General features: G+C 50.0%; 1 protein-coding gene across 4 annotated transcripts in view; it reads right to left on the bottom strand.

Annotated features, from left to right (window-relative positions):
• Positions 1 to 6,867, bottom strand: part of MINDY4 (MINDY lysine 48 deubiquitinase 4) — a 125,513-nt gene extending 118,646 nt beyond the window's left edge. For 3 of the 4 annotated variants that reach the window (XM_064162368.1, XM_064162367.1, XM_064162366.1), the window contains exons 1-2: positions 2,310 to 2,422; positions 719 to 924 (exon numbers count right to left, since the gene is read on the bottom strand). In XM_064162368.1, coding sequence (XP_064018438.1) covers positions 719 to 924; positions 2,310 to 2,405 — 302 coding nt within the window. In that variant the 5' untranslated portion in view covers positions 2,406 to 2,422. Of the gene's footprint in view, positions 1 to 718; positions 925 to 2,309; positions 2,430 to 6,649 lie in introns of those variants that run through there. The other variant, XM_064162369.1, reaches the window with a different exon arrangement.
• Positions 6,868 to 14,255: the final 7,388 nt, after the last annotated feature.

Raw genomic sequence — 14,255 nt, 5'->3', positions numbered from 1 at the left:
CGCGCAGAGACAGCCGCTCCGGGCCGCCAGCCGAGCGCTCGCTTTGCCCTCAGCGCTAAGCAGGTGCGGGGGCGGGCCGAGGCTCCGCCGTCCTGTCCGGGCGCTGGCGAGCCGTGCCGGCCGCTGCGCTGGGCTCAGAGGCGGGGGGGCAGCGGGTTCCTCTGGAGGAAGAAGCTGTAGTGTGAGAAATAGATGTTTGATCCGATCAATTCGTGGCAGGAGGGCACAGACAGGGAGGAAGGGGGGTTTTGAGTGGAGCTGCACTCCTCCTTGCACAGCCATCACAAGAGTATGCACTTGGCTGAAGATAACAGCAATCAGTAATTAGAAACTAGAAAGGTTGGTGGAGGAGGGAGGCAGGTGGAAGAGACAGCCTTTGTGCGTGAGCAAACAGAGGGAGCCTCATACAAAGGACACAGCAACCCCATGCAGAGATACAGGCTGGGGTCGGAGTGGCTGAGAGCAGCCAGACAGAGAGGGATCTGGGGGTGCTGATTGATACCTGCCTGAACATGAGCCAGCAGTGTGCCCAGGTGGCCAAGAGAGCCAGTGGCATCCTGGCCTGCATCAGCAATGGTGTGGTCAGAAGGAGCAGGGAGGTCATTCCGCCCCTGTACTCTGCACTGGTTAGACCTCACCTTGAGTAGAATCATATTTCTCTTAATTTCCTTTTCAAAACAATGATATTCAGGGCAAAGGGAAAGAAATCAAACCATACCTGTCTTGACTTTCACCTTCACTGAGCACAGTAGCACTCCTACGTACATGATCTTCATCTGAGAAATCAGCTGGATGAGATGTTGAGCTCTTACTCTGGGGAGCTGACAAAGCAGAACTTGAACTGATGCTTCTGGAAGTCCCACGGCGCTCAAGGAAGTAATTGGTGATGATTTCAAGCAGCGTTTTCACTGGGTTCTCCTTTGCCTATTGCAAAGAAAAATAAACGTCCTGGGGACTACTGAAACTCCTTTAGTCTTGCTGCAGCCTAAGACAGGATATGCTTTTTGCCCTGTACAGGAGCTGAGTGTGTCAATGACTAGATTTCTAGAGTTAGCTGCTTATGTATGCACCTAGATATGACTCTAGAGACAACGCAGGAAAGTGTAACATACCAGCTAGAGAGTGCTCTGTTAAGTCAAGCAAGCATGATACAGGAAAAAACCAGCCTGGTAGGGTCATTCCTTATTCTCATATTAGCTAAACACTGCAAAGTATGGTACAGGCATTAGAATACACCTCATGTTATCTGCTCAGCTTCAGAAGAGTGTGGAATGAAGTGCAAAGATTTTTAGTACTTGACTTCAGTGTTTGTAGTTTGTTTTATCACACCTTGGTGAGAAGCATGAGCTCTAGAACTCTATTTATGTGCTTGGGATAAATTAAGGATTGAGCTATGCACCAGCCCACCACACTGTTCTTCAGCAGTATCCTGGAAGATGTGTCATAGAATCACAGAATCATAGAATCAAGCAGGTTGGAAGAGACCTCCGAGATCATCCAGTCCAACCTAGCACCCAGCCCTGGCCAATCAACCAGACCATGGCACTAAGTGCCTCATCCAGTCTTCACTTGAAGACCTCCAGGGACGGTGCCTCCACCACCTCCCTGGGCAGCCCATTCCAATGCCAATCACTCTCTCTGACAACAACTTCCTCCTAACATCCAGCCTAGACCTACCCCGGCACAACTTGAGACTGTGTCCCCTTGTTCTATTGCTGGTTGCCTGGCAGAAGAGACCAACCCCACCTAGCTACAGCCTCCCTTCAGGTAGTTGTAGATAGCAATGAGGTCACCCCTGAGCCTCCTCTTCTCCAGGCTGCACACCCTCAGCTCCCTCAGCCTCTCCTCATAGGGTTTGTGTTCCAGGCCCTTCACCACCCTTATTGCCCTTCTCTGGACATGCTCCAGGATCTCAACATCTCTCTTGAATTGAGGAGCCCAGAACTGGACACAGTACTCAAGGTGTGGCCTGAGCAGTGCTGAGTACAGGGGAAGAATAACCTCCCTTGTCCTACTGGCCACACTGTTCCTGATGCAGGCCAGGATGCACACCTTGGTGAGAAGCATGGACTCTAGATCTCTATTTATGTGCTTGGGATAAATTAAGGATAGAGCAATGCACCAGCCCACCACACTGTTCTACAGCAGTATCCTGGAAGACGTGTCCTGTGTACATAAGCATTTCATTAAACAAACAAACAAAAGCCAACAAAACTCACAAGAAAAAACAAACCAAGCAAACAGTGTGGTTGGCCTAGTCTCATGGTATCTGACACCACCTTTTCAGGGAGCACAACCTGTTTCCTTACCTTGTTCTGTTTGTACAGGGAATGCAGATGTAGGACACTGCAAAGTTCATTCCTGTTGTTGATGCTCAGTGCAGAACGTGGAAACTCTTTGTCCATGATAGTTAGGGTTTTCTTCAGACCCTGAGAAGGAAAAGCATCAGTTTTTCAAGTACTTGAGACCCTACAACTTAGCAAGGCTTTATTTTCTTGCCTTGCATGGATGTAACATGAAATTTCTGGATACGTTAAAATGGGAGTAATTAGTAATGAGCTAACCCTTAGAATCTCTACTTGTATCATAGAATCAGTCAGGGTTGGAAGGGAACACAAAGATTATCTAGTTCCAGTCCCCCTGCCATGGGCAGGGACACCCTACCCTAGAGCAGGCTGCCCACAGCCTCAGCCAGCCTGGCCTTAAACACCTCCAGCCATGGGGCCTCAACCACCTCCCTGGGCAACCCATTCCAGCCTCTCACCACTCTTGCGCTGAAAAACTTCTCATGTCCAGTTTCTATCTCCCCACCTCCAGCTTTGCTCCATTCCCTCCAGTCCTGTCACTCCCTGATAGCCTAAAAAGTCCCTCCCCAGGTTTTTTTGTAGGCTGCCTCCAGATCCTGGAAGGCCACAATTAAGGTCATTTGGGAGCCTCCTCCAGACCGAACAGTCCCAACTCTCTCTTGTAATAGGTCTCCAGACCTGGATGCAGTACTCCAGGTGGGGTCTCAGCAGAGCAGAGCAGAGGGGGAGAATCCCCTCCCTGGCCCTGCTGGCCACACTTCTGCTGCTGCAGCCCAGGCTCTGCTTGGCTTTCTGGGCTGCAGGTGCACACTGCTGGCTCCTGTTGAGCTTCTCATCCACCAGCAACCACAAGTCCCTCTCCTCAGGACTGCTCTCCAGTCACTCACTGCCCAGCCTGGATTTGTGGTTGGCATTGCCTCGACCCAGATGGCAGGACTTCTATGGTACAATTTTGCTAGATCCCACAGATGTGAAAATAATTAAGGCAACGACAGCGTCTCTGAGGTAGAAACTATCAAACATTAAAAAAAAAAAAAAAACCAAAACCTCCATGCAGGTGAGTTCAGCTGTTAAACAGCCTCATAATACATGACTCATCTGTATTGAGGCCCTTGCTAATACCAGGGCTTCTAGTTCATCATAGAACTATATGATTGTAGAATCAAGCAGGTTGGAAGAGACCTCCAAGCTCATCCAGTCCAACCTAGCACCCAGCCCTGTCCAGTCAACTAGACCATGGCACTAAGTGCCTCATCCAGGCTTTGCTTGAACACCTCCAGGGACAGTGACTCCACCACCTCCCTGGGCAGCCCATTCCAATGCCAATCACTCTCTCTGTGAAGAACTTCCTCCTAACATCCAGACTATACTTCCCCTGGCACAACTTGAGACTGTTTGCCCTTGTTCTATTGCTGCTTGTCTGGGAGAAGAGACCAACCCCACCTGGCTACAACCTCCCTTCAAGTAGCTGTAGACAGCAATGAGGTCACCCCTGAGCCTCCTCTTCTGCAGGCTGCACACCCCCAGCTCCCTCAGCCTCACCTCATAGGGTTTGTATTCACACTATCACAGTATCACAGTATCACAGTATCATCAGGGTTGGAAGAGACCTCACAGATCATCAAGTCCAACCCTTTACCACAGAGCTCAAGGCCAGACCATGGCACCAAGTGCCACGTCCAGTCCTGCCTTGAACAGCTCCAGGGACGGCGACTCCACCACCTCCCCGGGCAGCCCATTCCAGTGCCCAATGACTCTCTCAGGGAAGAACTTTCTCCTCACCTCCAGCCTAAATCTCCCCTGGTGCAGCCTGAGGCTGTGTCCTCTTGTTCTGGTGCTGGCCACCTGAGAGAAGAGAGCAACCTCCTCCTGGCCACAACCTCCCCTCAGGTAGTTGTAGACAGCAATGAGGTCTCCCCTGAGCCTCCTCTTCTCCAGGCTAACCAATCCCAGCTCCCTCAGCCTCTCCTCGTAGGGCTGTGCTCAAGGCCTCTCCCCAGCCTCGTCGCCCTTCTCTGGACACACTCAAGCATCTCAATGTCCCTCCTAAACTGGGGGGCCCAGAACTGAACACAGCACTCAAGGTGTGGTCTAACCAGTGCAGAGTACAGGGGCAGAATGACCTCCCTGCTCCTGCTGGCCACACCATTCCTGATGCAGGCCAGGATGCCACTGGCTCTCTTGGCCACCTGGGCACACTGCTGGCTCATGTTCAGGTGGGTATCAATCAGCACCCCCAGATCCCTCTCAGTCTGGCTGCTCTCCAGCCACTCCGACCCCAACCTGTATCTCTGCATGGGGTTGTAGTGGCCAAAGTGCAGCACCCTGCACTTGGAGCTATTGAACCCCATCCCATTGGACTCTGCCCATCTGTGCAGGCGGTCAAGGTCCTGCTGCAGAGCCCTTCTGCCTTCCAACTCAGTCACATCTGCCCCCAGCGTGGTGTCATCTGCACATTCCAGGCCCCTCCCCAGCTTTGTTGCCCTTCTCTGGACACCTTCCAGCACCTCAACATCTCTCTTGAATTGAGGAGCCCAGAACTGGACACAACATTAATTGTCTGGCCCAGATTTAGGAAACAAGTTGTGACAAATGAAGGATCATTATGAGCGTTGGCTCTGATGTGTATTCAAGATTTTGGGTAAGCAAAGGAACACTCATGCTTGAAGGATCATCAGTGCCTGTTGTTTTGACTCCAGAGTATGAAATAGATGCAGTAGTTAAATAAGTAAAATATTAACACATAAAGTGTAGGGGACTCATGTAAACTGTGTTGGTTTTACCTGCAGGGTAAAGCTTTGAATCAGTTTTCCATTTACAGGTGTCTAAGTCAGAAATTCAGATGTCTTGCATTTGAAAATTCTTTCCAAGCAGTGGGACAGCCTTGAGCTTCTGCTGAGAAAATGGCAAGTAATGAATTCTGCATCTCACATTCTTTTGCCAAATCTTTCCATTCCGTTCAGGAGCTTTAAAAATGCACCTGGGTGCAAAGCAGTTGAAGAAAACTGAGGTTTGTGTTGCGCCAATGACACACTGGCCTGGCTCAGGAGCAGTGTGGGCAGCAGGACAAGGGAGGTTTTTCTGCCCCTGTGCTCAGCACTGCTCAGGCCACACCTTGAGTGCTGTGTCCAGTTCTGGGCTCCTCAATTCAAGAGAGATGTTGAGGTGCTGGAAGGTGTCCAGAGAAGGGCAACGAAGCTGATGAGAGGCCTAAAACACAAACCCTATGATTAGAGGCTGAGGGAGCTGGGGGTGTGCAGCCTGCAGAAGAGGAGGCTCAGGGCAGAGCTCATTGCTGTCTGCAGCTGCCTGCAGGGAGGCTGTAGCCAGGTGGGGTTGGGCTCTTCTGCCAGGCAAGCAGCAACAGAAGAAAAGGACACAGTCTGAAGTTGTGCCAGGGTAGGTCTAGGCTGGATGTTAGGAGGAATTTGTTGGCAGAGAGAGTGATTGGCATTGGAATGGGCTGCCCAGGGAGGTGGAGTCACTGTACCCATGGAGGGAGGTGTTCGATCAAAGCCTGGCTGGGGCACTTAGTGCCATGGTTTGGTTGGCTGGACAGGGCTGGGTGCTAGGTTGGGCTGGATGAGCTTGGAGTCTCTTCCAACCTGCTTGAGTCTATGATTCTATCATTCTATGATTGTGTGACAGTGGCTGTTTAATTTCTGACACAAGGTAATGCATTCCTGACGCTGGGGGCCTGGCTGGGCTGGCCAGCAGCAGTGTTCCCTTAGGATTAAGCATCAGCACAAGGAGATGCATTCTTTCACCTGGAAATGTGAGGGTGCCTTTCCTTCTGCTCAACCTCACTCCCCACACACACGTACAACACCAAGGGGGTTGTTTATACAGCACTAAGTGCGTGCGAGGTGCAGTGGCCTCTGTTTTCCCCCTTGTCTCCCTCCCCTCAGGTAAGCCTGCAGCCTGAGAAGCCGCTGAAGAAAACGGGGGAGGGGAGCAGTTACGATTCCTCTAGCAGCGTTTCCTTTTGCCTTTGTTTTCCCCCCATGTGCTCGTCCTGGAAAGTGGCGTAGAGCAGCGAGACAAGCAATTCCTGAGGCCGGTTAATGAGCAGCTCTTCCGGGGCGTGGGGCGGCGTTGGCGAGGGGCGTGCGGCAGGCAGGCAGGCTGGCCCCGGGCTTCCATCGCCGGCACCGCAGCGGCCTTGTGGGAAGCGTAGTGCAGCCTTCCCCGGGAGGCTCGGGGCGCTCCGGCTCTCGGTGCTCGCAGGCTGCCAGGAGCACCCCCCCGCGCCCCCTCCCAGCGCCCCGCACTGGCCGAGCACTTCAGCGTCTTTCCTCTGCCGTCCTCCTTGGTGCTAGCTGGGGAAAATCGAGGCGGGTTACCTTTCTGCTGAGAAACTCTCTGACGAGTGAAGCAGCCACTTCTTCCACGTAGGCGCTGTCCATTTTCAGCCCCAGGCAGGCTCGGGGGGCGGATTCGTTACATGCTCTGCCAGACGGTTCGCCGCTGCCGGCATTGCAGCTCGGGGTGCGGCGTTAACCGCTGCGGAGCTCGGGCGGCAGCAGGGCTGGGGGCAGGCTCCTCGCAGCAGCTACGTTGCTGTGGAGACCATGACATCGGAAGCCGGGGAAACTCCTCCTCCGGGGAAGGAAGCCGAGGAGAGACCGAAAGCAGGCAGAGGTTTTCGCGTTGGGGTTGAAATGCCGGCCTCTGCCTGTCTCAGCACCCCAGGATCCCTGCTGAGCCGGACGGAGCTGCCGTCTGCTGCTTCTCCAGGGCTCCGGGAAGGATTTGCACTGCGGCGCCTTCGGAAAACTCAGACAGTTGATAGGTTTAAGTTGTTAAAGTGACAGATAAAACACTTTGGGGGTTTCTGGTGATCACTGCAAGTGGTTGAGCTCAGATTAACAAATCCTGGATGCTGTCCGACACAGTTAAGGATGCAGATCTTGGTTTGCTCCATTCATCTTTCAAACTTGGTGAGAGAAGGAAATATGACCTCAGGAGTGCTTCCCAGAGAGGCATTTGTGCTTTTACTGATACATTCCAATAGGTGGTTAGGTGCCTTTGCTGCAGATGTATCCTACTGCCTCATTTTCAGCTTCTCTACCTGCTCTACAGGATCTTTCCCTGCAAAGCTGCTTTCTTGCATAAGCACTGATCATCGCACTCACAGATGTCACCACTCCAGAAGGAAATGAGACCTCAGGAGTGCTTCCCAGAGAGGCATTTGTGCTTTTACTAATTGAGTCCAGCATCAGTAAGTCTGCAGATGACACCAAGCTAGGAGCAGATGTTGAACTGCTGGAAGGTAGGAGAGCCCTGCAGAGGGACCTGGCCAGGCTGGATGGGTGGGCAGAGGCCAATGGGATGAGACTGAACAAGGCCAAGTGCAGGGTTCTGCATTTTGGCCACAACAACCCCAAGCAGCACTACAGGCTGGGGCCAGAGTGGCTGAGAGCAGCCAGGAGGAAAGGGACCTGGGGGTACTGGTGGATAGTAGCTGAAGATGAGGCAGCAGTGCCCAGGTGGCCAAGAGAGCAAATGGCATCCTGGGCTGCATCAGGAGAAGTGTGGGCAGTAGGACAAGGGAGGTTATTCTTCCCCTGTACTCAGCACTGGTCAGGCCACACCTTGAGTACTGTGTCCAGTTCTGGGCCCCTCAATTCAAGAAAGATGTTGAGGTGCTGGAAGGTGTCCAGAGAAGGGCAACAAAGCTGGTGAGGGGCCTGGAACACAAACCCTATGAGGAGAGGCTGAGGGAGCTGGGGGTGTGCAGCCTGCAGAAGAGGAGGCTCAGGGCAGAGCTCATTGCTGTCTACAACTACCTGAAGGGAGGCTGTAGCCAGGTGGGGTTGGGCTCTTCTGCCAGGCAAGCAGCAACAGAAGAAGGGGACACAGTCTCAAGTTGTGGCAGGGAAAGTATAGGCTGGATGTTAGGAGGAAGTTGTTGTCAGAGAGAGTGATTGGCATTGGAATGGGCTGCCCAGGGAGGTGGTGGAGTTGCCATCCCTGGAGGTGTTCAGTCAAAGCCTGGTTGGGGCACTTAGTGCCATGGTCTGGTTGACTGGCTAGGGCTGGGTGCTAGGTTGGGCTGGATGATCTTGGAGGTCTCTTCCAACCTGATTGATTCTATGATTCTATGATTCTATACGTGGTTAGGTGCCTTTGCTGCAGATGTATCCTACTGACTCATTTTCAGCTTCTCTACCTGCTCTACAGGATCTTTCCCTGCAAAGTTGCTTTCTTGCATAACCACTAATCATCGCACTCAGATATCACCACTCCAGATTTCAGGGTCCCAGTTGGTGACAGTCATGGGCAGCAGTGAGCTCAGAGGCTGTTCACAGAGCAGCTGGGGTAGCAGGGTATGCAGTTTAATTTGTCTGGTTCAGCACCACTAGCTGCTGAATGTTTGCAGCCTAGAAACACCATTCTGACTGGGGGCTAAGGGAAAAGCTCTCAGTAATGTGAGTGACAGCTCCAGAAAACCAGCAAATGTGAGGTGTGGAAAGACTTCTTGAACCCTCCTTTGCACATTGTAGTGTCTGTAAATACCATTGTTTTCCAGAGTTAAGTAGTTCCAAGGAGTGGCTTACAGCTGACTTTTAAAATGCACCTGGAGTTAGCTGACATCTCTTTTAGACACTGAATTTTGGGTACAACAGAGTCTGATATCCACTCGAAGTAATTAGAGCGAGTTCTGTATTGCTGTGCAATTGCACATAACTGCACATGTCACAACTTGTTGACTCCTCTTGCTCTCAGCTCTGTGCTGTGGAGGAGCCGATCACCCTTAAGCCTGATATTTTATGCACTGTTTAGCATTACATTTGTTTGTCTAGCCCATGTTCCTGTGCTTTTGGTTAAAATGCAGAACAATGCATCGTATGTATTAAAGGAGAAGGTGAAATGCATAAAGACTTTCTAAATGTGAAATACATGAGCTATTTTGAGAGCAAAAAGGCATTTTTGGTAATATGGTTTTTTGAAAGTGACTGTTTCGTACAGGAAAGGGCTCAACTGGTGCTAAATAGGAAAGCTGATTGAAAGCTCCTTGTTGCCAAAGGACTTTTTAGGTCCACTATTACTTCTTTTTCTACTGCCTCCCTTTTTCAGCCTTAGCTCAATCATTGATGTGTGGGGGAAGTGAATTAAAAGGATGAGAAATAAGCAGATGACTCAAACTTCCATATACACACACTTCCACAGAACAGAGAAACACTCAGCCAGGACAGTGGTTAGAAATACAGTTCAGTAAGGAGACAGGACAGCCTGTGTTGGCCAGATGCAGGAAGAAAATGTACTGACCATCCCTGGCTAACACACATCCAACTCACAGTATCACAGTATCATCAGGGTTGGAAGAGACCTCACAGATCATCAAGTCCAACCCTTTACCACAGAGCTCAAGGCTAGACCATGACACCAAGTGCCACGTCCAATCCTGCCTTGAACAGCTCCAGGGACGGCGACTCCACCACCTCCCCGGGCAGCCCATTCCAGTGTCCAATGACTCTCTCAGGGAAGAACTTTCTCCTCACCTCCAGCCTAAATCTCCCCTGGCACAGCCTGAGGCTGTGTCCTCTTGTTCTGGTGCTGGCCACCTGAGAGAAGAGATCAACCTCCTCCTGGCCACAACCACCCCTCAGGTAGTTGTAGACTCCCTCTAACTCCATACCTTTCTATTTCCACAGATCTACTATTTCCTAAATCATCTTCATACCTACTTTCTCCTGCCTTTGGTTCTTTCCCTAAACATCCCTAGTAAGTTCTGAACAATCTTGTGAAGTTCTCCCCTGCATAGTGTAAAGCCTTCTCTCAGTCTGAAGGAAGTACAGGAGAGCCTTTCCACTGGCTCATTGATGTCCCCTGTGACAGCCCTGAGGGGAGCTGTGGCAGGGGCTCCTTTTCTCTGGGAAAGTTATTTGGGTTCCCTTGCCTCTTGTTTCTCTGTGTTCCTTTAGCTAATGACTGCTGTCATAGCCCAGAACAGCTGGTGCAGGTTCTCCCATTTACCACTCTCTCCATGCTTCTTGGAGTTTGACTTGGTATTCCTTATGGATCATTGCCTTCCTGCACCTTTCTCTGTTCCAGGCTGAACAAGCCCTGTTTCCTCAGCCACATTTTACAACACAGGTGATCCATCCCTGATGATCTTCATGACCCTTTGCTGACCATAGTCTAGTTGATCAATGTCTGTCTTGTACCAGGCATTCTAAAGCTTACATGGCCATGTACATGTGATCCAATAGGCACAGAGCAAAATGTGAATGAGCAGCAAGTGTCCAGGAGCTGGATGAGCCTTTTCAGTCTGTCATCAGCATCCCTGATCCATGTCCAGAGGAAGCAGCAAATCTCCCTGGATAAGAAGATCATGGAATCATATAATCTACCAGGTTGGAAGAGACCTCCAAGATCATCCAGTCCAACCTATCCCCCAGCCCTATCCAGTCAACTAGACCATGGCACCAAGTGCTTCATCCAGTCTTTTGTTGAAGACCTCAAAGGACGGTGCCTCCACCACCTCCCTGGGCAGCCCATTCCAATGCCAATCACTCTCTCTGTGAAGAACTTCTTCCTAACATCCAGCCTAGACCTCCCCTGGCACAACTTGAGACTGTGTCCCCTTGTTCTATTGCTGGTTGCCTGGGAGAAGAGGCCACCCCCCACCTGGCTACAATGTCCCTTCAGGTAGTTGTAGACAGCAATGAGGTCACCCCTGAGCCTTCTCTTCTGCAGGCTAAACAACCCCCAGCTCCCTCAGCCTCTCCTCATAGGGTTTGTGTTCCTGGCCCCTCACCAGCTTCATTGCCCTTCTCTGGACACCTTCCAGCACCTCAACATCTCTCCTGAATTGAGGGGCCCAGAACTGGACACAGTACTCAATGTGTGGCCTGACCAGTGCTGAGCACAGGGGAAGAATAACCTCCCTCGTCCTACTGGCCACACTGTTCCTGATGCAGGCCAGGATGCCATTGGCTCTCTTGGCCACCTGGGTACACTGCTGGCTCATCTTCAGCCTACTAAAGATGATTCCTTGCATTGTCATCTGTCTCTAGGTTTCTCCACATTAAGGTACCAGACCTTGAAGTAGAGGCTCTGAAATGATTTGGGGTCAGAGTCCTGGTCACAAATACTATGAGCACCTATACCAGTCTTCTCTAGAGGAGCGGTCTGATTATTGACCGCTTGCTGAAACATCCTTGGGAACAGGATGAAAATGGCCTTTGAGACTTCATGGGAGGGCTCAGTTACTTTTCAATCCTTTTTTTTTTTTTTCAATCATCATCTAGGATTACTGATAAAAGCCAGAGCTCTGGTCCTTTTCTTGCTGAGAAAGCAGATTCTGCCTCTTAGAGTTGCCTTCTTTGGTTTTGCCTTGGAACTAGCATTTTGTCTAGATGTGTGATGGTTTGGGTGTTCCCCACCCCCCACACTTTAGAAATCACCCAGACTAGACTCAGCTGGCTCTGGGAATATAAATGAAGCTATTTATTTACAGCTCAGCACAATATACAAGCAGATAGTTACAGTATACACAGTTATAGACAGAAATATACAGGTAAAAAGGTAATACAGAAACACAGCAGCCCTCCCAGAAACCTGAGTCCCCAGGAGGGGCTCTCAACCACCCCTGCACCTTCCCCCTGCCCCTCTCAACCTTACCCCAGTCCCAAGGAAGAATAGAGGCTCGGCCAAGAGGTTAAGAAGCAAAGTTAGTGGAAGGTGAGGTTAGGGAGTGAGATGTTGCTCAGCCAGCAGCCCGAGGCAGAGTGTGACAAAATGGCAAGAGCGTTATCTAATGTTTTCCTTTCTTCTTCAGCAAGACTCTGAGGGGAGTAGACATCATCACTGTTCTCCTTTCACAGCCTATGATCTATTTCTTCTCACCAAAACACTCCAGCTAGCTTCAAACTAGCACAAGATGTCACAGGTGTGGATTCCTCTCTGGAATTTCCAAGTGTCTGTGTTGTTTTCTTGGTCATTTGAGACCTGTGTAAGTAGAAGTATGTATTAAGAGTACAAAGGTTTAAAGAGATGTTCTGGATGCCATGGTAGTAGCTTGGCTGACCTGACCAGAATCTGTGGTGAATCAGATCCCTTTCTCCTTCAAGGGAAAAGAAAAAAGTACTGTATGTAAGTATAATTTTACCCTACAATTCAAATCTCTTTTCTTTGTGTCACCTGCTATAATGGCTTGATCTTTGCATGCCTACATTATATAGATATAATTTTCTCTCCTTTGTGATTGGTGTTCTGTTATTCACATGAATAACTGGCTTTCCTTCTTCTCTGCAGCTTTTCCAAGATGAATTATTTCGTGCAACAATACTTGAAGTGCCTTAAATTAACCTTGGATGTGAGACACAGATCAGCAACGTTGTCTTAGGAAAAGATGTCTATTCAGTAACTGACAGATTCTTTTGAAGCAGTGCTTGAGATCTTGAAGGCTGTGACACCTACTTCAATTTATAGAATTTGGGTTTGAGCAAAATGATGCATTTAGCTTGAACTTGGTTCCTTAGTGCAGATACTCATTAGAATTAACTTCATTTCAGCTCTGCAGCTACACATTGTAGTGGAGAATGTAAAGTAGTGTGTGTTGGCTGTTGACTCTTCTACAGTTGTTGTGAACAGGAATATAGGCAATTGTTGCTGGTAAGCTGGCAAAGTATTAAAATGCTTTTAAAACCCCAAGGTGGTTGTTCTAGGAAGCTCTGTGCTGCACTTTGCCCATAACCTGGAGGTGCTGTTAGCGTGTTTCTAAGCATGGATGCTCTTTGGTCATGTCTTGGATATTATACCTCTTCAACCTTGAGGTAATGTAGCTTATTAGAATCAAAGAATCACAGAATCAAGCAGGTTGGAAGAGACCTCCGAGCTCATACAGTCCAGCCTAGCACCCAGCCCTAGCCAGTCAACCAGACCATGGCACTAAGTGCCTCATCCAGGCTTTGCTTCCACACCGCCAGGGGCGGAGACTCCACCACCTCCCTGGGCAGCCCATTCCAATGCCAATCACTCTCTCTGACAACAACTTCCTCCTAACATCCAGCCCAGGCCTCCCCTGGCACAGCTTGAGACTGTGTCCCCTTCTTCTGTTGCTGCTTGCCTGGCAGCAGAGCCCAACCCCACCTGGCTACAGCCTCCCTGCAGGCAGCTGCAGACAGCAATGAGCTCTGCCCTGAGCCTCCTCTTCTGCAGGCTGCACACCCCCAGCTCTCTCAGCCTCTCCTCACAGGGCTGTGCTGCAAGCCCCTCCCCAGCCTTGCTGCCCTTCTCTGGACACCTTCCAGTTATTTCCAAATACAAATATATCTTTCCCATGGGAGTCTCTTTGCTCAAAAACTAACTGATAACACTCATGGAAGCCCAACATCCCAGTGAGGCTGGATTTCCTTGGTCTAGTTCTCTCCAAATAGAATGTATTTCTGTATGTGCTCAGAATTTCTTCTTTATTGTGGATCCTGTCACTGCTAAGAAGGTCACTCATGAGCCCACGATTTGAGTCTGGAGTGTGTCTTCTGGGTGGAAGTTCTGTTAGTAGCACAAGAAAAGCCTGGATGACTGGATAGGGCTGGGGGATAGGTTGGACTGGATGATCTTGGAGATCTCTTTCAACCTGGTTGATTCTATGATTCTATGTCAGAGCAGCCCTTTGTAAAGGTGGATAATGTGCCTTTGCTGATTGATATTTGGAGTAATTATGCCCAGTTCTGCTGATTTATTACCATTACCAGTATCAGTTTGATCCAGTATTGCTTGTGTAGTGAAGTTGGTTCACTATGAAGGCTGTCAGAGATGTGAGCATCTCCCTCGAGGTTTTCTGTCAGAAGAGACATGAAACTCCTGGAGTGATTTGCCACCCCTCAAGTGCTCCTAGTACACTTGCTTCATCAGCTGCTCTTGTCTATTCTTTAGCTGCCTCTTGTTTTTAATGGTTTTAAAGAGTCTTTTCTGATGAAGTTGAGTATCCAGTGTAAA

This window comes from Pogoniulus pusillus, chromosome 23 (genome assembly GCF_015220805.1).
Source record: "Pogoniulus pusillus isolate bPogPus1 chromosome 23, bPogPus1.pri, whole genome shotgun sequence".
Taxonomy (NCBI): Eukaryota; Metazoa; Chordata; class Aves; order Piciformes; family Lybiidae; genus Pogoniulus; species Pogoniulus pusillus.
This window is presented reverse-complemented; position numbering and strand designations above follow the sequence as displayed.